This window comes from Trichosurus vulpecula, chromosome 4 (assembly GCF_011100635.1).
Source record: "Trichosurus vulpecula isolate mTriVul1 chromosome 4, mTriVul1.pri, whole genome shotgun sequence".
NCBI lineage: Eukaryota > Metazoa > Chordata > Mammalia > Diprotodontia > Phalangeridae > Trichosurus > Trichosurus vulpecula.
This window is the reverse complement of record NC_050576.1, coordinates 103769983-103793952: the sequence shown is the minus strand read 5'-3', so window position 1 is coordinate 103793952 and position 23970 is coordinate 103769983. Positions and strand designations below refer to the sequence as shown.

The following is a 23970-nucleotide window of genomic DNA, read 5'->3' as shown; positions in this document are numbered from 1 at the left end:
TACTTTAAGATTTGCAAAGCAATTTACTTATACCTCTCATTTAAATGGGCAATACAAGCTGACGAGGGGCATAGACCCCTAGGAGGGAGCCATATGGCAGTAAGGAGGTCCATCCCCTCACTTTTTCCTTCAAACCTATCCACCCTACTGAATTGCCTTCCCCATCCCACAACGAGCAAATGACCCTGAAAACTCCATGATGTTTCTCTATCTTGCTATCCCTGAAGCCCAGTGAATTTAGGGATAGAAATACCTTCTTCCCATACTGTCAAGAATGTGTTTAGCTATGAGAGACCCCAGGGGATCTAGATATCTTGGAAGTTGATGTTCGTCAAGTTTATACAATAGTAATAACTTTTTTAATGGCAAGAAAATGATTTTGTTAGCTGAGACCTTCCAGGGCTCCCTATGGGGTAGGAGCAGCAGACCAGCAACCTAACCACAAGGCTTTGATAGCTAGTAGGGGACAACCTGGGGGCAGCTAAATGGTATAGTGGATAGAGGGGGGCCTGAAAAACAACCAAACAACAACAAAAGGGGGCAACCCCACATGATAGAACCTTGATGAAAGGAAAGGAGGGACAGCTTTGGGCCTGATGCCATTAGCAGTCACCCATTGTCATTTATCTCTTCCACATAACCTTCCCCCACCCCATCCCCATTCCAAGCAAGCTGAGCTATAATGTGAGGACAACTAAGCCCTGCGTTTCCCAAGGAGATCCACCATGGGCAGAATCTTAATAAACACCAATGACTTTTCGAAGACCAATGATAGTCCCTTTCTTCCAAAAGAGCCCAGGGTGCCTTCTTTGTGTTGAAATATTGATCCTTATACTGTCCTTATGAGTAGGAAAGATCAAAGATTATTTTTCCTCATTCCACTTAGGGAACCTGAAATTCAAAGAAACTCAGTAACTTGCCCCAAGTCACAGCACAGCAATGGGAGAATAAAGTTGGAACCCAGATGTCCTGATTTCTTATTAACTATATGGCAATTCCAGTTTTCAGTGGACAACCCTGTCTGATTCCCTCCCCTTCTGGGAACTCTCTAGGAGGGGTGGGGTTCTCAGCATAGGAAATGGCACCTCTGGCCTTCCATTCTGGAGCAACAACCTGAGATGTCATAATGCCATTGAGCCTTGAATAGGGAGAGGGAACCAAAGTCCTGACTCTCAGGAATCTCAGGCCAAGAAATGAGGTTTGCTTGTATTTGAGCTTTGGGTAAAATAAGACATATGAGCAGAATGAAGTAATAGAAGGGGACCTGTTTGAAAGAAAAAGATTAGATTGAAGGGCCAACAAGATAACAATGTACCTTAAGAAGCTACACACAAAGTATGAACTGACCCAAAGTGAACAGAACCAAAAGAACGCCATGCACCGTGACTATAACAATGTAAACGAAAACGTCACTCAAAGCTAATAATGGTCCTAGGGAGCAGGTAACGAAGCATAACTCTCCACAGAGGAGAGGGAAACAATCAGGGAAGGATGCTCTCTAAATTGTTAGATACAATCACATTGTCTTGGGTGTTTTTGAGACAGGAGTAGAATTAAAGCACAACTCTTTCTTGGTTCTCCTCCTACCTGTCTGGTCACATTGTCCAGGATTCTGTCCTAGGCCCTCTTCTCTCCTCTCTCCCTTGATAACCTCATCATCTCCAATAGTTTCAACTGTCATCTCTGTGCAGGTGACTCCCAAATCTATGTATCTAGCCTGAATCCTCCTCCAGATCTCCAGTTAGGCATCTCTAACTTACTGTTGAACATTTTAAACTGGATATCCCATGGGCATCTCAAACTCAACATATTCAGAAACTTACTCATGGTCTTTCCTTACAAAACTCATCCTTTTTCAAAAACTAATTGTGTTTGTGGGTACAACCCTAACTCTCTCCTATGCCCTAGTCTCCATTAACAACTGCCTGTTAGACATTTCTAAATGCATGTACAGCTATAGTCTCACATTCATGTGCTTGAAACTGAACTCATTCTCTTTTCCTCCCAAATCCACCCTTCTTTCTAATTTCTCTTTTCCTGTTGAGTGCATCACCATCCTTTCAGTCAATAGGTTAACAACCTTAGAGTCATCCTCAATTCCTCACCCTCAGTGAGCCACCATATCTGTTCAGCTGTCAAGTCTTGCTAGCTCTACCACCATGAAATCTTTCATATCTGTCCTCTTCTCTCCCCTCATATGTCCACCATTCTAGTTCATAGTCATTACTTCTCATCTGGAAGTAATACAGACAGTTCTTACTTTATGTAAACTCAACTTCATGTAAAGAATTCTAAAAGAAATCCATATTCCAAAAAAAAAACCTATGCTAATTTTACTATACAGTACTATGTGTTCTCTCTCTGTCTCTCTCTCCCTCCCTCTCTCTCTTTTTCCTCCATTCCTGCCCCTTGGCTTGGCCTCCCTCCCTTCCCTCCTCCTGCCCTCTCCCAGGGCAAATTCAAGTCACATAAAAATCAATTTATATAGAGGTCTACAGAATGGTTCCCTTAAATAAAGTGGGAACTCTCTGTAGTTTCTTAATTGGTCTTCCTGCCTCAGGTCTCACCCCTCTCCAATCCATCAAGAGTCTTTGATGACCTGCTTAAGTCACAAGAAAGCCTAAGTCACATGAGTTTGAGTCACATGGTTTTGGTGCCTTCTGATCCTGAAGAAGTGTATATATACTTTGAGATTAGCATTTTGCTTTGGGGGCTCACTCATTGGAAGTGTTCATGTGATTTGGCCAGACAAGACTCTGGGTAGCCATTATGGAGCCCCTCGGCTTTGAAATCCCAGATGTTGGTGTTTCTCTCTCTGGTAACTATGTATGTATTGCTATGATCAGATGGTTAGAAGCCCTGTCTGCTGATTTCTGTTATTTGCTCTGTTTATATAATTTTTGCTTGTAATTTCTGTTGTTGTTTGCTCTGAAGCTCAGGGTACTGACTTTTACCCCCGAATGAAGTGAATGGTATATGTATGTTTAATTAAAGTGATATTGTAAAACCCTTAAAGTTGCTTTCCTTAGAGAAACAGATCAAAGAACCTGTGCTAGCAGCCCTCCTGTGTCCTGGTGTTATTGGCCTTACACCTCCACAGCAGCTGCAAGCAGCATTGTTGTTACAAAGTGACATTCCTAAAGTGCGTGTCTATGTCCCTCCCCTACTCAAAAAGCTCGAGTGGCCCCCTAAATTTTCTCTAGGATACAATTCATACTCCTTGGTTTGATATTTAAAGTCCTTCACCATCTGGCTTTGGCTAAATTTTCCAGGCATTTCACATTATTCTCTTCCATGAATTTTACATTCCAGCCAACTGGCTTTTCCTCATACCAAACATTCCTTCTCTCATCTCTGTCCTTTGCACTGTTGTCTCCTAGGTCTGGAATGTACTTCCTTCTCACCTCTGCCTCTTAGAGTTCCTAGTTTTCTTCAGAGCTCAACTCAGGTTCCACTTCCTCACTGGAAAATCCTCACACAAGGCTCTTCTATATTCCTCCCCGCTCCTCGCCCCAGCTATTGGTATCTCTCTGCCCACTCCATGAAACTGTAAATATTTTCTATTGACTTATAAGGTATCCAAACAATGGCTGGACCAGAGGTGGGGTATCTGTGGCCATTGCTCTGTAAAATTTGGATTCAGTTAAAAGGCCACACTTAAGGATCTAGAAGCCCACCTGTGGCCACAAGGCTGCAGGTTCTCCACCCTGCTGCTAGACAATCATTTGTCAGGAAAGTTAAAATGAATTATTTTGGGGTATGGATTGTACTCTGGCTGCTGAAGTCCCTTCAATTCTAAAATTCTATGATTCTATGAGCCAGATGGTACTACCGATGTTTGGGGGCAAGAGAGAAGAAAAGTGTTCAGAACAGGTTGACATAAAAAATGTTGACTAAATGTTATCAGAGTTCTGTAAACTTTGACACCTGGGATACTATGACCTCTACCATAGGCATGCTTGACAAAAGAGATGTTGTCCAATACAATGATCCAAGACAACTCTGAAGGACTTATGATGAAAAAAAAAATGTTATCCAACCCCAGAGAAAAAACTGTTGGTGTCTGAATACAGATTGAAGCATACTTTTTTTTCATTGTTTATTTTTCTTGAGTGTTTTTTTTTTGGTCTATGTTTTCTTTCACAACATGACTGTTATGGAAATGTCTTGCATGACTACACATGTATGACCTATATCAAATTGTTTGCCTTCTCAATTAGGGAGACTGGGGCGGGGGTGGGGAGAATTTGGAACTCAAAATTTTAAAAAACAAATGTTTAAAATTGTTTTACATTTAACGGGAAAAATGAAATACTAAACAAGAAAAGAAAAGAAAAAAGATGCCATCAAGGCCATAGCTATAGTGCTGATCTTGGGACAAACATGTTACTGTCCTTTAGGCCTGAAAGCATAGAGGACAGCTTGCAACACAGCCCAAAACATAAGAATTCCCCAGGGAGACAATGACCTGTGATATACATGCAAGAACAGCACTACCCTGGAACAACAGGCTGCCCTCCCCCACAATATACTTCTTTGCCAAACAGAGGTTTCTCCTAGATCTTTCTCTCCACCTTTTCCAATCAGCTATACAACTATAGCAAAATGGGCCAACCTCTAACAGATCCTTGTCCAGATAGTCTTTTTCTTCTTGCTTTTTTCTGTGGTCTACAGGCAAAATCTCCAGTAGAAAAGAGATTGGTACACTCATTAAGGCTAGCTGCAGTAGCTGCTACCTTACTGAATACATGGCTCATATATCCTGCTTCCGTAATTATGGTAACAGATGCCAACCTGGACTGAGCTTTCTAGTCAAATATCTGTCCTTGGGTCTGTTCTGTTCAACATCTTTATCAATTTAATTAAATATTTATTAAGAGCCCACTATGTTACAAGGCGTTAAGCTAGATGCTGCAGTTATAGAGATTTTTTTTTTAAATCACATAGTCCTGAATTGTAGAGGAAACTACAGAACCTTTGGAAAACAAACAGAAATCAAAAAGAATTGAGACTTGGGGCCGAGGTGACTGATCTAGCTCTTGTAGCCAACAGTATTCACAGTGGGTAATGTTGAGAAGGGCCAGAAAATTTTTGCTCAGAGGTGTGTACAGAACCACACAGTTGAAAAGGGAAGAAAGCACAAGACCGGACCTAATCTGAATGGACTCTTTGGCCAAAAGACCAGTCAGGCTTCAGGATTCTCTTCTACAAGTGCCAACTTGCAAAGTGCCAAATACAAAGGCATCATCTGAGGAAAGGATACACTGATGAAATACTTGGAAAATCACTAGGACAAAGATGACCTTCACTGGCATTAAGATGAAGGGAGAAAAGGTAGACTTACTAGCACATCTCAACAAAGCTACCAAGGAATAATCATTGTCTTATTACATAAAGCAGATTTGCTTATAATGAGATTTTCTTTCCTTTTTTAAAAAATATCATAACACTACCTTATTTAAATTAGTTTTACCTACCATAGAACTTTCCATGAATGACTGTTTTGAATTAGGTAATAGGTTGTTGTTTAGTCGTTTACAGTCAAATTGGGGTTTTCTTGACAATCATATTGGAATGGTATGGAAATGGTATGGAAATTCCCATTTGCTTCTCTAGCTCATTTTGCAGAAAAAGAACTAAGACAAAAAGAGTTAAGTGATTTGCCCAGGGTCATGTATCTAGTAAGTGTCTGAGGCCAAATTTTAACTCAGGTCTTTCTGACTCCAGGCCCAGCACTCTGTCTGCTGTGCCACCTAGCCGCCCCTAGGTATTAGGTAGGCTTGTGCTTAAATGAATATGATTATGTTTTCTGGATTTTAGTCATAATTGCAGACGCAATCAAGTTATCACATTTTTCTTGTTCTTTTAAAAGATTTGATTAGGCTTGACAGTCAATTGGGTTCGTCAAGTCTGACTCTTTTTTTGTTTTGTTTTGTTTTTAATAAAGTCAATCCTTTCCATCTCAATATCCTGGAAGATTTTTTTTTAAAGATTGAATCTAGCTTCTTTAATTTATTAAATAATAATGAAAACCTAGTTATAATTTTGTATGACTTTAACCTGTGATCTATTTTGGAAAAAAAAAGAATGCCCACTAATGTGGAAAATCCTGTTTGTTACCTATTGTGCCTCAGGCTGTCCAAAGGCAAGAGCTGAAGCAAGTCCACTGAAGTAAAAGCAGGCATTTCCAGCATAAATTCCCTAATTTTCCATAGAGTGAACAGCATCATTACAATGATTTGATTAAAATACTGCATTTCCATTATTGTTGTTTTATTGTATAACAACCCTTGAATAGAGAATATCTGTAAGTAGGGTGGATGTTAGTGTAAGGTGGACTTTAGTGTGTAGAAGGTAGATTTTTGTTATTCTTTCTTAGAGTTCAGTTTCCCAGGATCCATAGCCATAACATTCTCTTGTTCCCAGGTATTAGATATGAGTTCTCATGATTATGGTTCAAAACATCTCCACCATGCTTGTGCAGTGTTCTATAATGATAAATTATATAAATATTTGTGCTTAGATTGTAAATATCCATTGCAACTGCACAGCAAGATACAAGGATGAGGTAACGTAAAACTGGAAGCTATTGCTGGCAATATGCCTTCTTTATCTGATGCTCTATAAAGCAGGTGGGCACTGGTCAAGGAGTGGGGAACCCTTAGGGTTGAATGTACAAGCTAGACTGTTGTGTGTGCCTTGATTGGACCCTATCAAGGCTGGGGGGACCCTTCAGATTGAATGCACAAGCTAGGATGCTGGGTGTGCCTTGACTGGCCCCCATCAAGGCCTGGGGGGAATCTATGTTTGCCTCAACCAGCCCCCATTGAGGCTTGAGGGGATTTAGGGGAGTACACAAGTTGTGCCTGCCTTGATTGACCCCATGGAGATGTAGGGGTAGGTTCCCCCTCTTCTCGCCAGCCCCTGCGAGAAGGGTGATTAGAGAATGCTGTAGCAGTTAGCGCTCCCATTATCAGCAGCCCTTTTGAGAAGACTAGACTAGAACAAAGTAAGATTGTTAGCCCCCTCAAAGCTTAGTGCCTTTCCTGTCTGACCAGACCAAGAGTGAACCTGTGCTAGCAGCCATCCTGCGTGCTAGTGTTATCTGTCTTACAACATCATATCACATTTTATAGTGCGGGTTAATCTTTGAATATCAGATGCTTGCGTTTCCTTGGCTGTTAAGGTACACATGTGAATTCAGCTAGATATGTAACATTCTGTCAAGTTGTTGAGCTAAACTGTACCTTAGGATTGACTTTAAAAATCTATTGAACTTAAAAGTTGCTGACATATCCTGTGTATAGAAAGCTTTACAAATAGTATCTCATTTGAGCCTCACAACAGTCTTGGATGAGAGGTACTGCTATTATCCCCATTTTACAAATGAGGAAACTGAGGCAAATGGCAGTTAAGTGATTTGCCCAGGATCACACAGCCAGTAAGTCTAAGGCTGAATTGAACTCAGGTATTGCTAACTTCTGGCGCTCTATGCACTGTAGCGCCACCTAGCTGCCTCTATGACTATGTCAACATAGTAGTTCTATGACTAACTCATTTGTAGTGTCAACTGGTCCCAACCAGCGTCTAACCTGCAGGTGACTGGAGCTGGACAGAGCAGGCTAGAGGCAGGAGAGTCGGGAATCAAACAGAAGCTTAATTTCAAAGTGAGGGAAACAGCTTGCAAGCAAGGATGGGGATCTAGACACGTGTGCCTGGTCCCCACCCCTAGTGGTGGGGGGGACCCTCTTTAGGGGAGGCAGATCTCAATACTTATACTAGTGGATAAACAGTGAGTAGCCCTGATAATAAGGGATAACTGCAACAATGTGTCAAGTTTGATTCATAACAGGGGTTCATGACCAGAACTTGTCTGAGCTCAGAGAACACCTGGTGCTGGTCAAAGCAATATAATAATTATGCCAGAGGGTGAGATCATCCAGACAGTAAGCACAAAGGATCGTTGTTATGCCAAGCTCAGGGCACAGCCTGCTTGCTGGGCCTTAGCTCTGGAAAACAGGGTGTCTCCCAATATCTTGACAAGAGGGTTAAGACATAAAGATGTATCATGAGCACAAGTTTGTGATGATGTGATCCTAGAGCTTAATTCAACAATTAAATCCTCATGAATATTTATTTTAAAAAAAAATGACCAGAAATCCCTCAATGAGATTTCTCTCCCCAAATCTAGGTAACCTCCAGTCAATTTAAATCCTTAACAGAACAGAAGTCTTCTGTTTCACCGTAGCTCTCTGGCAAATGGTTTTGGGAACTGTTTTCGGGTGTTTTCTGTTATCCTAATCAGAGCTTTGACTTTTAGCCTTCCACATCTTCTGCTGATAGACGAGTGGTATATTTGAAAAGGTTGACATGTTGAAGAATGGTTAGATTTATTTTGCTTATTCCCAGAAGGTCAAACTAAAACCAGCAGGTAGAAGCTACCAAATGGCAGACTTAGGCTGGATAGAAAGAAGACCCATGGTGAGGTGCAGTGAAAAGAATGCTCAGTTTGAATCCTGGCTTTGCCACTCGCTACTATATGGCCTTGGTAAAGTCCCTAAAGCCTCTCTGGGCCTTGGGTTTCTTGTATGTAAAAATGAGAGGGACTGATCCTGAGTCTGGACTCAAATGCCACCTTCTACCTGAGGCCTTTCTCAATCTCCCAAGTCTTCCCCTCTAAATCATCTTTTATCTATATCTTTTTTATCTTGTATCTATATCTTTTATCTATCTTTATCTATCTATAATTAACGTGTGTCCGTGTTATAGAATTGATCTAGAACAACTCCCTCATTTTACAAATGAGGAAACTGAACCCTAAAGAGATGGAGACTCCTCAGATCTCACAAATTTCAGCAGCAAGAGCTGTTACTCAAACTCAGGTTCTCTGACTCCAGACCCAGAGCTATTTCCACTGCTTCCCAGTGTCGCCCAAGGAAGCCTAAGATTCAGAGAAGAGGTCATTGTGGATAGATGCAATGGGGAAAGACTTCACAGAGAAAAAGGGAATTAAATTAAACAATATCACTGTGCTAGGCACTGAGGTCACAAGGACCACCGCATTCTAATGTGGGATACAGCAAGAAAAAAATAACTATATTCATACAGAGTAAATGGGGGAGGGGGGAAATATCCTTCCCTCAATCAATCAACAAACATTTATTCAGGGCCTATATGTACTAAACGCTGCGCTAGGGGCTGGGGATACAAAGACAAAACCAAAGCTACTCCCGACCTCAAGGAGGTTTACATTCTATTGTGTGTGTGTTGGGGGTTCGGGGTTGTGGGGTACGAGATGTGGGACAACATGAATCTATAAATAAAGATGAAACATGCAAAGTGACTTCAGGCAGGGATGGAATTATTAACTAGGGGGGATCATGATAGACCTGGTGTAGGAGGTGGTACTTGAGCTGAGCCTTGGAGGGCTAGAGATTCCAAGAGGCAGGAATGAAGAGGAAGAACATTCCAGGCCCGGTGGACAGTCTATGCAAAAGTATAGAAGTCAGAGAGGGAATATATACACAGGAAACTGCAAGTTGAGTGGAATGAAGAGTCCATGATGAGGAAAAGTGTACAAAGTCTAGAAAGGCATGTTGGATCCAGATAATAAAGGGCTTAACAAAGGAAGGCTTTTCCAGATGATTGTCCATAAAAGAATACATCTTCACAAGTAATCAATCAACGTTTATTAAGTACCTCCTATGTATCAGGCACTGTGTTAAGTGTTGAAAGGAGTCAAAGTCAGTCTCTGCCCTCTTGGAGGTTACAATCTAATGGGGTGAGATAACACAGATACACAAAGCAAGCTAAGAAAGAGGCATCATCAATAAACACTAAGTGCCTACTATGTGCTAAGCACCATGCTAAGTGCTGGGGATACAAAAAGAGGCAGAAGACAGTCTTTGCCCTTAAGGAGCTTACAGTGTAATAGAGGAGACAACATGCAAACAAATACATACAAAGTAAGCTATGTACAGGATAAATAGGAAATAATTTAAAAAGGGAAGGTACTAGAATTAAGAAGGGATGGAGAAAGCTTCCTGTAGAAGGTGGGATTTTAGCAGGGACTTAAAAGAGGCCTGGAGGTCAGTAGTCTTGGTGGAGGATGGAGAATATTCCAGGCATGATTAGGAAGATAGAGGATTCAAGCTTCTGTTATGTTTTTGCTGGTTTCCTTGGCTTCAAGACAACTCAAATTTCTTCCCCTTGCTGGTGCCTGCCCTCTGAGATTACCTTCCTTTTAACATATATATGCATGTATGTGTGTATATCTACATACATCCACACATATTACACATATACATATATGGTATGTATGTCATTATTCACTTGTGTCTCATATTAGAATGAAGCAATTCTTATATTTTTTAGTCTCAGAACCCCTTTACATTCTTAAAAACTGTAGAGAACCTCAAAAACTTTTTTATATAAATTATATCTATTGACATTTACTGTTTCAGAAATTAAAACTAATAAAAATTTAAAATATATTAATTCATTTTAAAATAACAGTAACAATTCTATCACATGTTAATATAAACTACATGTTTTCGTGAAAATAGTCATAATTTCCAAAACAAATTTACTGAGAAGAGTGGCATTATTTTAAAGATTTTTGTAATTCTCTTTAATGTCTATCTAATGTCTAGAAATAGAAGACAACTATATTCTCATATCTGCTTTTGCATTCAATCCGTTGTGATAGGATACCTTGGTTAAAGACATGTAGTTGAAAAAGGGGAGGACTTAATTTAATAAGCAAGGGCCCTGAGGGGTCCTCTGACCACACTTTGAAAACCACTGTTAGAAAGCTCTATGAGGGCAGGAACGGGGTTTTGTTTGCGATTTTTTTTGGCTTTTCTTTGTGTCCCCAGTTCTTAGACACAGGGCCTGACATATGATAAGCAATTAATAAATGCTTATTGATTGATTATTTGATTGGCTCTCAGAACTGCCCTATGGCAGAGATGTGCTGGAAACAGCTTTACCCACCTTAGAGAACCCATTATTAAATTCCACCCCCCTCCAAAAAAAAAATTTCCATGGGAATATTTATTTACACCTAAGAAATAAGCAATAGGACTTGATTTACTGTTTTGTTAATTGTCCAAACTCAAGGAAGCGAATAATGCATATTGAACTTAAAAGTACTTCTGAATATGTCCCCTCTCCCTTGTGAAACATTTAGCAACACAACCCTGGATTGTTCTATAAATGTTGTTTTGTAAGGGGTGCCATAGAAGGTTTAAGGAATGAAGTCATCATGAGACAGAAGGCCTGGTGAAGGAGGCTAAAAATAACAGCCACCACAACAATAACTGGCATTTATATAGCACTTTGAGATTTGCAAAGTGCTTTACAAAATTCATTACCTCATCTGAGCCTCACAATACCCCTCTCCTATAGATACTTGCAGGTACTGTTATCCCCATTTTACAGAAAAGAGACGGAGGCTGAAAAAGGTTTGTTGTTTCGCCCAAGGTCACACAGTTGGTAAAAGTCTGATGGAGTATTTGAACATAAAGCTCCTTGGTTTAAAAAAAAAAATCTTGTCTTTCTCTATATCTTCCTCTCTCCCAAAATAAAACATCAAAATAATGTGGCAACAGGGGAGCAAGCAGAAGGAAAGACCTTGAAGGTCTCCCCTGCCAATAGCTTCTTCTGACCCATAGGAAGTTTATAAGCTGCTTTTTCCTGGTTCTTCTTGTGTCAGCTGAAGCTTCAGTTACTTAGGCATATCCTGCTCTTATTCTGGAGTGGTTCACCATAAGTGAACTTCATGGGTTCTCCAATGGTCCTTAAACTATTTGATTATCTAGGGCGGGCCTGTCTGAGTGAGGTTCTCAGTCACCCCAGGAAGAAAAGTGAGGTGAGAGCAGTTACTGCTACCCTAACATTTCCAGTCTGAGTAAAAGTGAGACAGCCTTGCTTAACCTTATATCAGTAAGGCAAGATTCATGATATTGATGGTGACCATGAATATGCCTGTATAGTTCAGAATCGCTAAATATAAGAGACTCTCTATATAGAAGGCAGAAGAAGTAAAACATTTATTCAGACACCAGAGGATCAAATCCCAAAACTAAGAACCCCAATTCAACATAGCAACAATTGTGTCCCAAAACCAGTAAGCTTCATTCAGCAAGGAAATTAAAACACAATATTACAGTAGGAAGTCAAGCCATCCTGTAACCTTCCCTTCTACTAGGGCCTTCCCATAAACACTCACTCACAAATCTTAACTGTCTGCTTGCCTGTGTCCTCTCCTCCTGAAATCCTGAAAGCCCTTGCAGTTCTCAGAGCCCTTACAGTTCTCTCTCTGTCTCTCCGTCTCTTCCAGCTCTCCAACTCTCTTGAAGTTCTCTCTTCTTCATCTTTTTTTTCTTCTTGCAGCTCTCTATTCTGAGCTTGAGGGCTACCTTCAGGATGTATATGTATGTGTATGTGTATGTGTATGTGTATGTGTATGTGTATGTGTATGTGTATGTGTATGTGTATGTGTATGTGTATGTGTATGTGTATGTGTATATGTATATGTATTATACCCTTCTTAGGGCTCAAGGGCTTCACATCTAATCAGCAAAAGAATGTGGGCCTTCCTACAAACAAGCCTCCCCTAATCAAACTTCCCCTAACTAGCTCTACCTGAGGCCTATTAAGGGGATGAATGGGCCGGGAAGATCTTTAATCACGATTAGCACCACAAACCTTTCCTCAGTCTCCTGATGGAGACCACCCAAGTTACTGTGTGCTACAGTGAGAAGAGTATTGACTCTGGGTTCCAGGCCAAGGTCCAAATCCTGCTTCTGGCATGTCTTAACTGTAGTGGTTAGGCAAGTCAGGTAAATCACTCTGGACTTCATTTTCCTCAGCTACAAAATGGTGGGGTTGGATTAGATGGCCTTTGCGATCTAAATCAATGATACTCTGACAACCAACCATATGCTCCCCCTTGTCACAGACCTCTGAGGTTGAAGTGGTAGCTTGGTCTCTATTCAGAGGGAACAATGGTTGTTAGGGTACTGTCACCTGGGAGGGGCCAAAAGAAATTTATTTGGTCCCTCCAGAGATCAAAGGAGACAAATTCTGGTCCTAGGAGTCCAGACCTAACCCCACCGTCTGTAGGCATTTTAAAGTTCCTTCCCCTGGATCTTTGGGTGAACTCTGGGGTCTCTGAAATACCCCAGCACTTAAGAGGCAATAGGCTGACTAGGTGACAGATGAACTTACCATCTGCAGTGGTTCTGAGGTGCTTGAACTGGCCTGGATTTCCTATTTAATTCTTTACAATCCACTTATTGAACACTTCCTCTTCAGCCCTAGGGGAGTGGAAAATAGATGCCAAAAAAGAGAAAGACTTGTGGGTTGTCATGCTTAAAGAGGTAGCTTAAACCCAGGCTACAAACTGCTCCATCCTCATCCCCGGGTAACTACTTCCATTCCAATCTTCTTCCGAGAGAATCCTAACCAAGAGGTCAAGGGGAGGTTGATCAGCAGTTGAACAGATAACAGGTGAGGAATCAGAGGAAGAATGTGCATTACAATAGTCCAATTATAAATATCTGCTTGATGGTCAGAGCCTGGGAGAGGAAACTGACCTCTTGCCCAGCTTGTTTCTTCCCCTTCATCCCCAGTCCCCTGCAATGACCCTCCACTTTCTCTGTTTGTAACTATACCCTTTCTAATGCATTACCCTAATCCAAGAATGATATCCCTTGAATGCCCTGGTCCCTCCCTCTGTCATCACTCCCAAAAAGCCTGCCTGATTTTCACCGATACATTGACTTCCAGAAGCATATGAAGGATCATCCAAAAGGCTCTGAGGGTCTAGAAGTCAGTCACAGTAGGCAGAAGGGGACACAGCTGTATATAGATGATCTCTTCCACTAGGTGGCAAAATGTCTGCTCTGTTGTTGTTCAGCCATATCCAACTCTTCCTGACCCCATTTGAGGTTTGACATTTCCTTCTCCAGCTCATTTTATAAACAAGGAAACTGAAGCCAACAGGGTTAAATGACTTGCCCAAGGTCACACATCTAGTAAGTGTCTAAGGCCAGATATGAACTCAGGAAGATAAGTCTGCCTGATTCCAAGTCTGGCACTATATCTACTGTGCCATGTAACTGTCTGATCTGTACAGTGATCTCTTCAGGTGGGAAAGAGCTAAAAGTTTGGGAAAATGGCAATTACGAACAGGTAGAAGGGAGGAGGGACTTACAAAGGAAGTAGAGAGATGCTCTGAATTTCTGTAGAGACAGAAACTTTCCAGATCCTACATTCTGAATCTCAGACCCTGCTCCGTTTCCTTTTTAGAGCTGAATCCCACCTGCACGCCATGCATTATTCTACTCTATGCTCTGGGCTGGCCTTTCCTGCATTCATTCTCCTGGGGTTCCTCCTCAGCCTGGGAGCTACCACCGAAATTGATGAAGATCAGGAACTGGTGAGTAAGAGAACCAGCAGTGGAGTGAAGACAAAAAGGGGGCACTAAAAGACAGAATCTATCAAGTTCCATATTGTGTAATGTAACATAGGCCACTCATGCTGTGAGAATTCAGAACAGAGGGCTAGGGATTGAATGGAGGAAGGAAACGAGCATTTATAGAATGTCTACCGTGTGCTAAGAGCTTTACAAAAATTATCTCATCTGATTCTCACAACAACCCCGGGAGGCAAGTGAGAGTCAAAGTCATAAAGGAAATAGGTAGGACCTGAACTGGGCCTTGGCAGAATATGAACAAAGTAAATTGGGCAGAGGTGGAATGCATTCTAGCTGAGAAATCATCATCCTCAAAGCTGTGAAGGCTGGTCAAGCTTTCTCCTGAAAAAGTGATATGAGAAAATCAGCAAAGTTTATATATTATCCTCAAGGTAATGGTGGCCCAGGAGTTCATAGTACAGGGGGGTGACATGGTTAGACCTATCTGTGCTTTAGGAAAATCCCTTTGGCAGCTGCATAGAGGACCGATTGGAATGGGGGAGATCTGACAGAGGAAGATGAAATGAGAAGCTAATGTGGTCAAGAACTGGGCAAGGGCACAAACTGACTGTTGGCCTGAACTAGGGTGAATGGAGAGGAGAATAGATAGGTAGTTTGGTAATAGATGAGACACATAGGGTGAGTGAGGATGACACTGAGGTTGTAAATCTTTTTCTTTTTATTATTTCTTTTTAGTTTACAATATTCAGTTCCACAAGCTTTTGAGTTCCAAATTTTCTCCCCTTTCCTTCCCTTCCCCCTTCCCAAGGTGGCATGCAATCTGATATAGGCTGTACACATACATTCACATTACATGTATTTTCGCATTAATCATGTTGAAAAGAAGAATTATAACCAATGGAATGAACCACAAGAAAAAAGAAACAAAACAAAACAAAACAAAAGAGAAAGCAAATAGTATGCCTTGATGGGCTTTCAGACTCCCTAATTTTCTGGATGTAGATAGCATTTTCCATCATGAGCCTTTTGGGGGTTGTCTTTAGGACCTTGCATTGCTGAGAAGTGCCAAGTCTATCAAAGGTAGTCATAGCACAATGTGGCTGTGACTGTGTACAATGTTCTCCTGGTTCTGCTCCCCTCATTCAGCATCAGTTCATGTAAGTCTTTCCAGGTTTTTCTGAAGTCTGTCAGCTCATCATTTCTTATAGCACCATAGTATTCTATTACATTCATATACCACAACTTGTTCAACCATTGCACAATTGATGGGTTTCCCCTCAATTTCCAGTTCTTTGCCACCACAAAAAGAGCAGCTATAAATATTTTTTGCACATGTGGGTTCCTTTCCCATTTATATGATCTCTTTAGGATACAGCCCTAAAAGTGGTATTGCAGGGTCAAAGGATATGCACATTTTTATCGAGGTTGTAAGTCTTGATGAATGGAAGAACAGTGGCACACCTTCAACAATAATAAGGAAGTTTGGAAGACAGGTATGTTTGGGGAGAAAAATAAGGAGTTCTGTTTCCGACATTCTGAGTTTGAGATGCCTATGGGACATCCAGTTTGAAATGTCCAGATGGCAGACTGGAGCTCAGTAGTGAGAAAGTTGATTCCTTGAGGGCCCCAACTCAAACTCTAATCAGTATTAGTTCATTATGGTACCATAGGGGTAGTGATTATAAGTTCTATATATTTGGCCCCAGAGCTGCGAGCTGCAGATTGTAAGTTCACTTGGTGACCAATGCACTTCCAGCCAGAATAAGAAAGGGAAATTTAGCCTCATAACACTCATGTATACGCACACACACATACACACAAATCCACTACTATACTGAGGTGTACGGGGTGTTCATGGAGGACTAGCACCTCTGATGTGAGGGCTTGCTAACCCCTTTTCAGGGCTCCTATCCACTTTTGTTGTCTACATTTCACCCAACTCTCTCCTATTGCTTCAAGAAGCTGTAGCCTGTATACCGGCCACACTTCAATAAAACTATCTAGGCAGATGGGCTAAACCACGGTGGGGTAACCAACAGGCCTTAAACCTCTTGGTGAGTTAGAAGGCTGACTTCCCTAAGTATGTGAAGATTTCCCCTGAGGGAATGAGCAGAAGAGAATAATTTATTCAATGGCCATGAAGCAGGGGCTGTGGAGGCTTAGAGCTAGATCAGACATCAAAGACACCAAAGTCATCAACTGCATTCTGGGTCATCACCAGTCATCCTGACTTTTGTCTTGCCACCGGATTATGATGAGAGTGTGAGAGAAGAGAGAGTGAGGCTAAAGACTGTAACTCTGCCTTACTTAAATCTAATTCATATGAAAGTCAAAACATCACCCATAATATCACTGGACCTCTTCAAAAACCAGGAATGAACAATTGCTATAATAATAAAATTATAGATATAGAACAAGAACAAAATTGGTATCCAAATGGATATGTGGGGACAGTGAGAGTGAGAACAGAAGGATTAGGAACAGCTGAGTGAAAGTGTCCTCTGTCCCACTTAGTTACTTCATTATTCAAGCCTTCACTCCCCAAAGCAGCCACTAGGAGACTGGAGGTGGGAGGTGGTGGGTGGAGACGGGGAGTAAGAGAAAAAGGCAGTTGGTAAGTATGGGGCAGGGTTAGAATTTCTCTGGCATCCGTGCCATTGTTACTTTGGGTACCTAGGTTAATAGTAACAGCTCCTATAACAAGAGGTCAGGAGCTTGCGCAGTAGAGGGAAGAGGATAGAATAAAGAAGTGTTGAGGGGGAAAGGGTAGGGTGGTTGTGTTGGAGATATGCCCCAAAGCCTGACATCATTAAGAGGTGGCCTCTTGGGTGATTACACAGCCCCCTTAGGGTCAGGTCAACTCCTCACTTTGGAGACCACAGCCCTGGAGGCTTTGAGTGCGGTGTCTGGAAAGGCTGAAACTACTCCTGTCCCCAGGAGGAAAAGAAGATCTTGGCTTGGATGATCGCCCAGCAACAGATCACCTCTGTGAGCAAAAGTCACTTGAGGTCCTTCAAAGAAATCTCCAACCCCTCAGAGTTTAGTAATGCCTCCTATCAACAGCTGGCTGGAATCCTGCCCACCAAGAAAAGTAAGTTACATCAAGGGGACCTGGGGAGACCTGGGGTCATAGATATAAATATGGAAGGGATCTTCAAGGCCATCAGAGCCATGTCTTTCATTTAACAAATGAATAAACTGGGACTTAGACAGGTAAACGTGACTTACCCAAGGTCATGCAAGTGTCTGAGGTAGGATTCCAAAGGAAGCACAGTACTTTATCTGCTCCTCCCCCACTTAGGAAGCCTGGAGCCCTCAGGAGGGTAAAGGGTATAATAGCTGACAGGAAGATGTTAAGTAGGAAGAAGAAAAGAAAGAAGGCTATGAGGGATGGGGTGAGGAATACTGAGAGGCAGGGCTGTTGCCCATGAGACTTTAAATGTAGAAACCTGGAAACCTGAGTCCGTTATTCTCCCCAAACTCAGTCTGCACTAAAACCAGTAATAACAAGCCCTGCCACCCTCCACCCCCCACCAAACCAGACCTATCCTCTGGTCATTCTATGCCAAGTTCATTCTTAGCAGGGCTCTGGGGAAGAGGGAAATGGGAGGGAAGGAGAAAAGGAAGAGCTATGACAGGGAAGCTGGATAAAAAGAGAAGGAAAAGATGAGAAAGCCCAAATGTCCTCTACTTGGAAGAGGTAGAGTAAGGGATAGGGAACATGCCTGTGGAATACTGCATATAAAGCCAGACCTTTTCCATAGGTTGTTTAGTTTTATGGTGCTGTTTTTCCTCATTTCTATTCTTTGTTCTAAGGGTAGAAGCTCTCTGGTAGGGTCACATTGAGAAACATAGGTGATAAGAAACCAAAAGATATTTAAAAAGGGGTGGGGTTTAAGAGAAGGAATGAGTTCTTGGGGACGGGTGGGTGTTTTTCACAGTGCTCTTGAACCCCAGAATTTTAGGGTCCTTATAGGACTGTATAAATCATCTAATCCAAGTTTTATCCATCTATGTCAGTCAGTTACTCAACAAGTATTTTTTTAAAGAGCCTACTCTGTTTTAACTGCTGTGGATACAAAGAAAGGCAAAAACATGATCCCTCCTTTCAAGACCCATACCTTCAGTAGAGGGACAACATACAAATACTTCTAAACATACAAGGGAGAAATAAAGCAAATGGGAGGTAATGCCATCCATCCTGTGTGGCACCAGGGACAATGCTGAAAAACTGGGTCAGAGCTATTCTTAGGCATGTTTTGAAAGTAAGCAAGCTTTATCTCTGGTGTACTCTCATATTTCCCTTCAGATTCTACCCACCCCTCGGTCCCAGATACATACTTTCTTCACCACCCTCCCTAAGGAGCAAACATGGAGATTTAACTTAAACTTCTAAGTAAAGTAGCATTACCTTATCTGGTTCACCCACCAGAAAAGGCAGAAAGAAATTATAAAAGTAAAAAGAGAAGAGAGAGGAGCAGAGGTGACATTTCCAGGGAGTATTTCAAACACTACCCATGCAAATTAGGACAGCATGGAATAGTTTATTTGTCAGATCTGTGGATAATGGAAGAATTTAAGACCAAAGAAAGTATAGAGAGCATTACAAAATGTAAAATTGATAATTCTGATTATATAAAATTAAAAAGTTTTTGTACAAACTGTAACCAAAATTCAAAGGAAAGCATAAAACTAGGGGGAAAATTGCGACAAGTATCTCTGATAAAGGCCTTGTTTCTCAAATATATAGAGAACTGACTCAAATTTATAAAAATACAAGTCATTTATCATCTCTTTCTGCTACTAATTCTACCACCGGTGCTTCCTTTTCAGAACTGATGACTATAGGTCTGTCCTCTATGCAGCATCCCCAGGGCAACTACCTCATGAGTACCTTGAAGTCACTATTCCTTGCTTCCTCCAAGGATGAGCTGAAGAATGTCCTAGTGCTGGTTTACTTGACTGTCCTTGATCCTACTTGGTTCAATGAGACCATTAGTGACATTGTCAAGACATTCAGCCCACAAACACTGGCAGGGCAATTGCTAGTGATCTGTTCCTTGTCTACTCCCTGTCCTATGAGGTCTCTGAAAACTAACGTCAGTCAGGCCTACTCCAATATGGTCCAATTTAATCAGAATGTGGCCCATGCCTTGCTCATGAACTTCGCTGCCAACCTCTCTAACTATTTCCTGATGATTGAAGATAACGTCCACTGCTTGCGTAACTTTATCACTTGCATACAGAGAGAGATGGTGACCTGGGAGACAGATAACTGGGTGCTAATGGAATTCTCAACATGGGGCTTTGTTGGCAAACTCCTGCATTCCAGTGACCTCCCCCAGCTCGCTCAATTCTTCTTTCTCTACAGGGAGGTAGCTCCTGATGTGCTTCTCTACCATTTCCGAAAGCTGCTTGACCAGAACCATCCCATCCAATTCAGCCCTTCCCTCTTCCATCAAGTGGGCTTCTCCTTCAATGAGAGCAGCTCCAACAAATCAAAGTACAAGAAGGTCAAGAATAAGGACAGAGAGGAGCCACCCAACAATCCACCTGCGACTGTCTACAGTAATTTGAGGATTTTAAATGATGTTTCTCCCCAAAAGGCCTACATCCTAGGTGAGAAAGGGTTCTTCTGGGCACTGGAGCCTAAGGTTGGCAACCATTTAACCGTGGTTTTGGCCAAGGCAGCCACAGTCACCCGGGTGCAGGTGTTGACAGGTACAGACCAGGAAAACAAGGAGAAGCTGAAGGATGGCAAAGTAGAATTAGGCTATGATCCCCAAGGAGAGCCCAAAGCCTGTACCCACTACATTCTGCTGGGGTCACTGGTAAATGGGAAGCTGGACCACAAGATGTTGAATAAAAAGACAGGGAAGAATGTGAGCTGTCTGAAGCTAGTAGTGAGTACCTCTCAGCATGGCAAAGTAATGATCAAGCACATTAATATTTGGAGCAAGCCTGAGTGGTAGACGGAGATTGAGAGAATGATGGAAAATTTTGAGGGACCCCGGGGTGAATTGACACAAGGGATAAAATTAAAATCTTGAAATCACTATTGAAGTATCCTTTGGGGCCTGTCCCTGCTGAACAGGAAAGATGCAATTTGATTGAGATTATCTGCCACCTTGTAGACAAGGAACGTCCTATTGTTTGTTTGGTTTGTCTTAGCCACCAACATTATAGTGATTATAGAATCACAGAGATGAAAAGCATCTCAGAGGTCACCCAAAGCATGAATCCCTTCTATAATATCCCCGACACGAGTGTTCATCTAACCTCTGATTGAAGATATTTTGGTGAGAGAAAGCTTAATTCTATAGATTGTGAGGCCCCTAAGGGTAGGGATTGTTTTTGCGTTGTTGACTTGGCTTCACTTGACAAACCATTCCAAAAGGCAGCCCGTTCTATTTTGTGACATCCTAATTGTTAGGAAGTTTTTTTCCTGTATTGAATCAATATCTGTCTCCCTAAACTTTCATTCACTGGTCCTAGGTTCTGCCCTTGTATCAGTAAGGCAAGTGTCACAATATTGATAGTGACAATGAATATGCCTGTATAGTTCGGAATCGCTAAATATAAGAGACTCTCCATATAGAAGGTAGAAGAAGTAAAACACTTATTCAGACACCAGAGGATCAAATCCCCAAACCAATCACTCCAATTCAACCTAGCAGCAATTGTATCCTAAAACCAGTAAGTCCACTTCATTATAACAGCAAGGAAATTAAAATACAATATCGCAGCAGGGAGCCAAGTCATCCCATAACCTTCCCTCTGCTGGTGCTTTCCCATAAACACTCACTCACAAATCCTAGTTGTCTGCTTGCCTGCATCCTTTCTTCCCACAGTCCTGTGTGCAGTTCTGAGAGCTTGACAGCTACCCTCAGAGTATATATACTCTTTTTAGTGCCTGAGGGCTTTATACCTCCTGTGACCTAATTAGCAAAAGGGTGTGGGCCTTCCTATAAACAACCCTCCCCTAATCAAGCTTCCCTTAACTAGCTCCACCTGAGACCTAGTAATGGGATTAATGGGCAGGGAAGATCTTAACATCACAACCCTCCAAGGCCAGATAGAACAAATCTAATCTTCCTTCCCCCTGACATTCCTTTAAATAGTTGAAGCCTACTAACATAACCCATACAACCATCTTTAGTCTTCTCTAGGATGAAAATCCCTAGCTCCTTCACCTGATCATCACACAGTATGGATTATAGTCTCCTTCACCATGTTGGTTTGCCCTCCTTTGAATGGCTTCCATTTTGGCAATATCTCTTCTAAAATATAGGACCTAGAACTGGACATAATATTCGAGTTGTGACATGATAAGATCAATCCAATTTGACCATGGCCTCCTTTACTTATGACGTTATATATCCATCAGTGGAAATTAAGGTAGAATCAACTTTTGGTGTTCCACTGTGGAGTGGAAAGAACGCTAGATTTGAAGTCAGAAGACTTGACTCTGAATCTCAGCTCTGCTACCTATGTGACAATGAGCAAACCATTTAATTTCTTTGAGGCTCAGGTTTAACGTGTAAAATGAGGGGGTTGGACTAAATTATCAACCAATCAAACAAGCATTTATTGGGCGCTGGGCACTGTCCCAGGTTCTAGGAATATACATATAAAAAATATAACAATCCCTCCTGCTAAAGAGATTACATTCTGATAAGGGAGATAACAAAGTGTTCCAGAAGACTAACTGCAAGGTAATTAAACACAGAGAAGTTTGGGAGTAAGGGAACTGGCTGCTTAGGAGATCAGAGTAACCTTCACGCCAAAGATGAGGTTTGAGCAACTCGGTGGCACAAGGGATAAAGTGTTAGACTTGGAGACAGGAAGACCTGAGCTCAAATCCTGCCCCGGTCACTTACTGTGTGAACCTGGGGAAGTCATTTAGCTCTTCTCAGCCCCAACTTTCTCATCTATAAAACGGCAACAATAATACCATTTACTTCAAAGAGTCTAAAAGTTAACACATGTGAAGCACTCTGTAGGCCTTCAAACGCTACGTAATTGTTGTCTATTAGTATTTGTCCTTGAGTGTTGCCTTAAAGGAATTGATTCAATGAGGCAGAAGGAAAAGGGGGGGGGGGAGACATATCAAGACATGTGGGATAACCAATGTAAAGGCATAGAGCCTGGCAATGGGGCGTTGTGTATGAAGAGCAGAGAACTGAATGATAGAGGTTGGAAGAGGAATTAATGTCCGGTGAGACTGGAAAGATAGGTCATGAAAGGCTTTAAAAACTAAACAGAAGAGTTTTTATTTTATCCTGGAGGCAATAGGAAGCCACCACCGGAGGTGATTGATAAGGGAAGTCACTTGGACGGATATGCGCTTAAAGACAATTACTTTCCCGACTGTGGAATGGGAATGGGAAGGCTGGAAGGGGAAGAGATTTGGAAATCAAGGAAGAGATTGTTGGAATAATCAAGAGAGGTAATAATAATTGTGTGAATAAAGAGAAGGGGGCAGGTACAGGAGAGGTCTTAAAGGTAAAAATGTAAGATTTGACAACAGATTGGCCATGTGGGATGAGGAAAGAAGGGAAGGGGGAACAAGTATTATTAATGACCCACTGTGTGCCAGGCACTGTGTTAAGTGCTTTACAAATATCTCATTTGATCTTCACAACAGCCCTGTGAAATAGTGCTATTATTACCCATTTCACAAATGAGAAAACTGAGGCTGGGAGAAGTTCCCACTCCTGGGAGGCCATAGAGGTGCTACAAGGGGTCCACAAATCCGTACTTGTGCCAAGCATCATTATTTTTATTTTTATTTAGCCCTATCAAAATATGAAGCATTGTTTAATCTGATAAATAAGCAAACATTCCTTCTGTAATCTATAATGTCTCACATGTATATTACCACCTTCTGGATGTTTGGTAGATATAATTGTAATTAGTAAATACGAATTCATTCAAAAGTGTTACTGAATTCACAGTAGCTTTTTGTCATCATATATTTGCTCAAGCAACAGATATTAATAACCAGTACTATATACTTATCTACATATTCTATCAGCCAATAGAATGTAAACTCCTTGAGTGCAGAGATTATTTTTTATTTTTGTCTTCTAGCATCTAGCACTGTGCCTGGCACATGGTAGGCGTCAGTCACTTAAAAAAACATGTATTAATTTTTAGATAGACAAACAGATAGAACTTATGATAGATAGTGCTTACAATATGCCAGACAATGTGCTAAGCATTAAGAATACAAATACAAGCAGAAAGAAAGTACCTGCCCTCAAGGAGCTTACATTCTAATGGAGGATGGCAACACATAAAAAGGAGCTGGGGGTTGGGGGAGGGTGGAGAGGAGGATGTGGGAAAGTCTAGAAAATTAAGAGTAAATCCAGGGGTGAAATGAGTGTGGATGGCGTGGGTACCCCACAAAATGATGGCCATCATTTACTTTGTGCCAGGCACTGTATTTGGTATTGGAGATATATAAAGGCAATAACAGAGTTCACATTCTAATAAAGAAGACAGTGTGCCAACCTCTATGTACA

At 41.6% G+C, this 23970-nt stretch overlaps 1 protein-coding gene and 1 pseudogene across 1 annotated transcript; both read left to right on the top strand.

Moving 5' to 3' along the window:
• Window positions 1–1375: 1375 nt before the first annotated feature.
• Window positions 1376–5376, top strand: LOC118846805 (annotated as a pseudogene).
• A 7702-nt stretch (window positions 5377–13078) lies between these two features.
• On the top strand, window positions 13079–20499 carry LOC118845733 (alpha-1,3-mannosyl-glycoprotein 4-beta-N-acetylglucosaminyltransferase-like protein MGAT4E). Its single transcript, XM_036753737.1, has 4 exons — window positions 13079–13515; window positions 14317–14446; window positions 17381–17534; window positions 19277–20499. Exons 2-4 carry the CDS (start codon window positions 14339–14341, stop codon window positions 20413–20415), a joined length of 1401 nt encoding a protein of 466 aa, XP_036609632.1. The 5' UTR covers window positions 13079–13515; window positions 14317–14338; the 3' UTR covers window positions 20416–20499.
• The last annotated feature ends 3471 nt before the right edge of the window (window positions 20500–23970 follow it).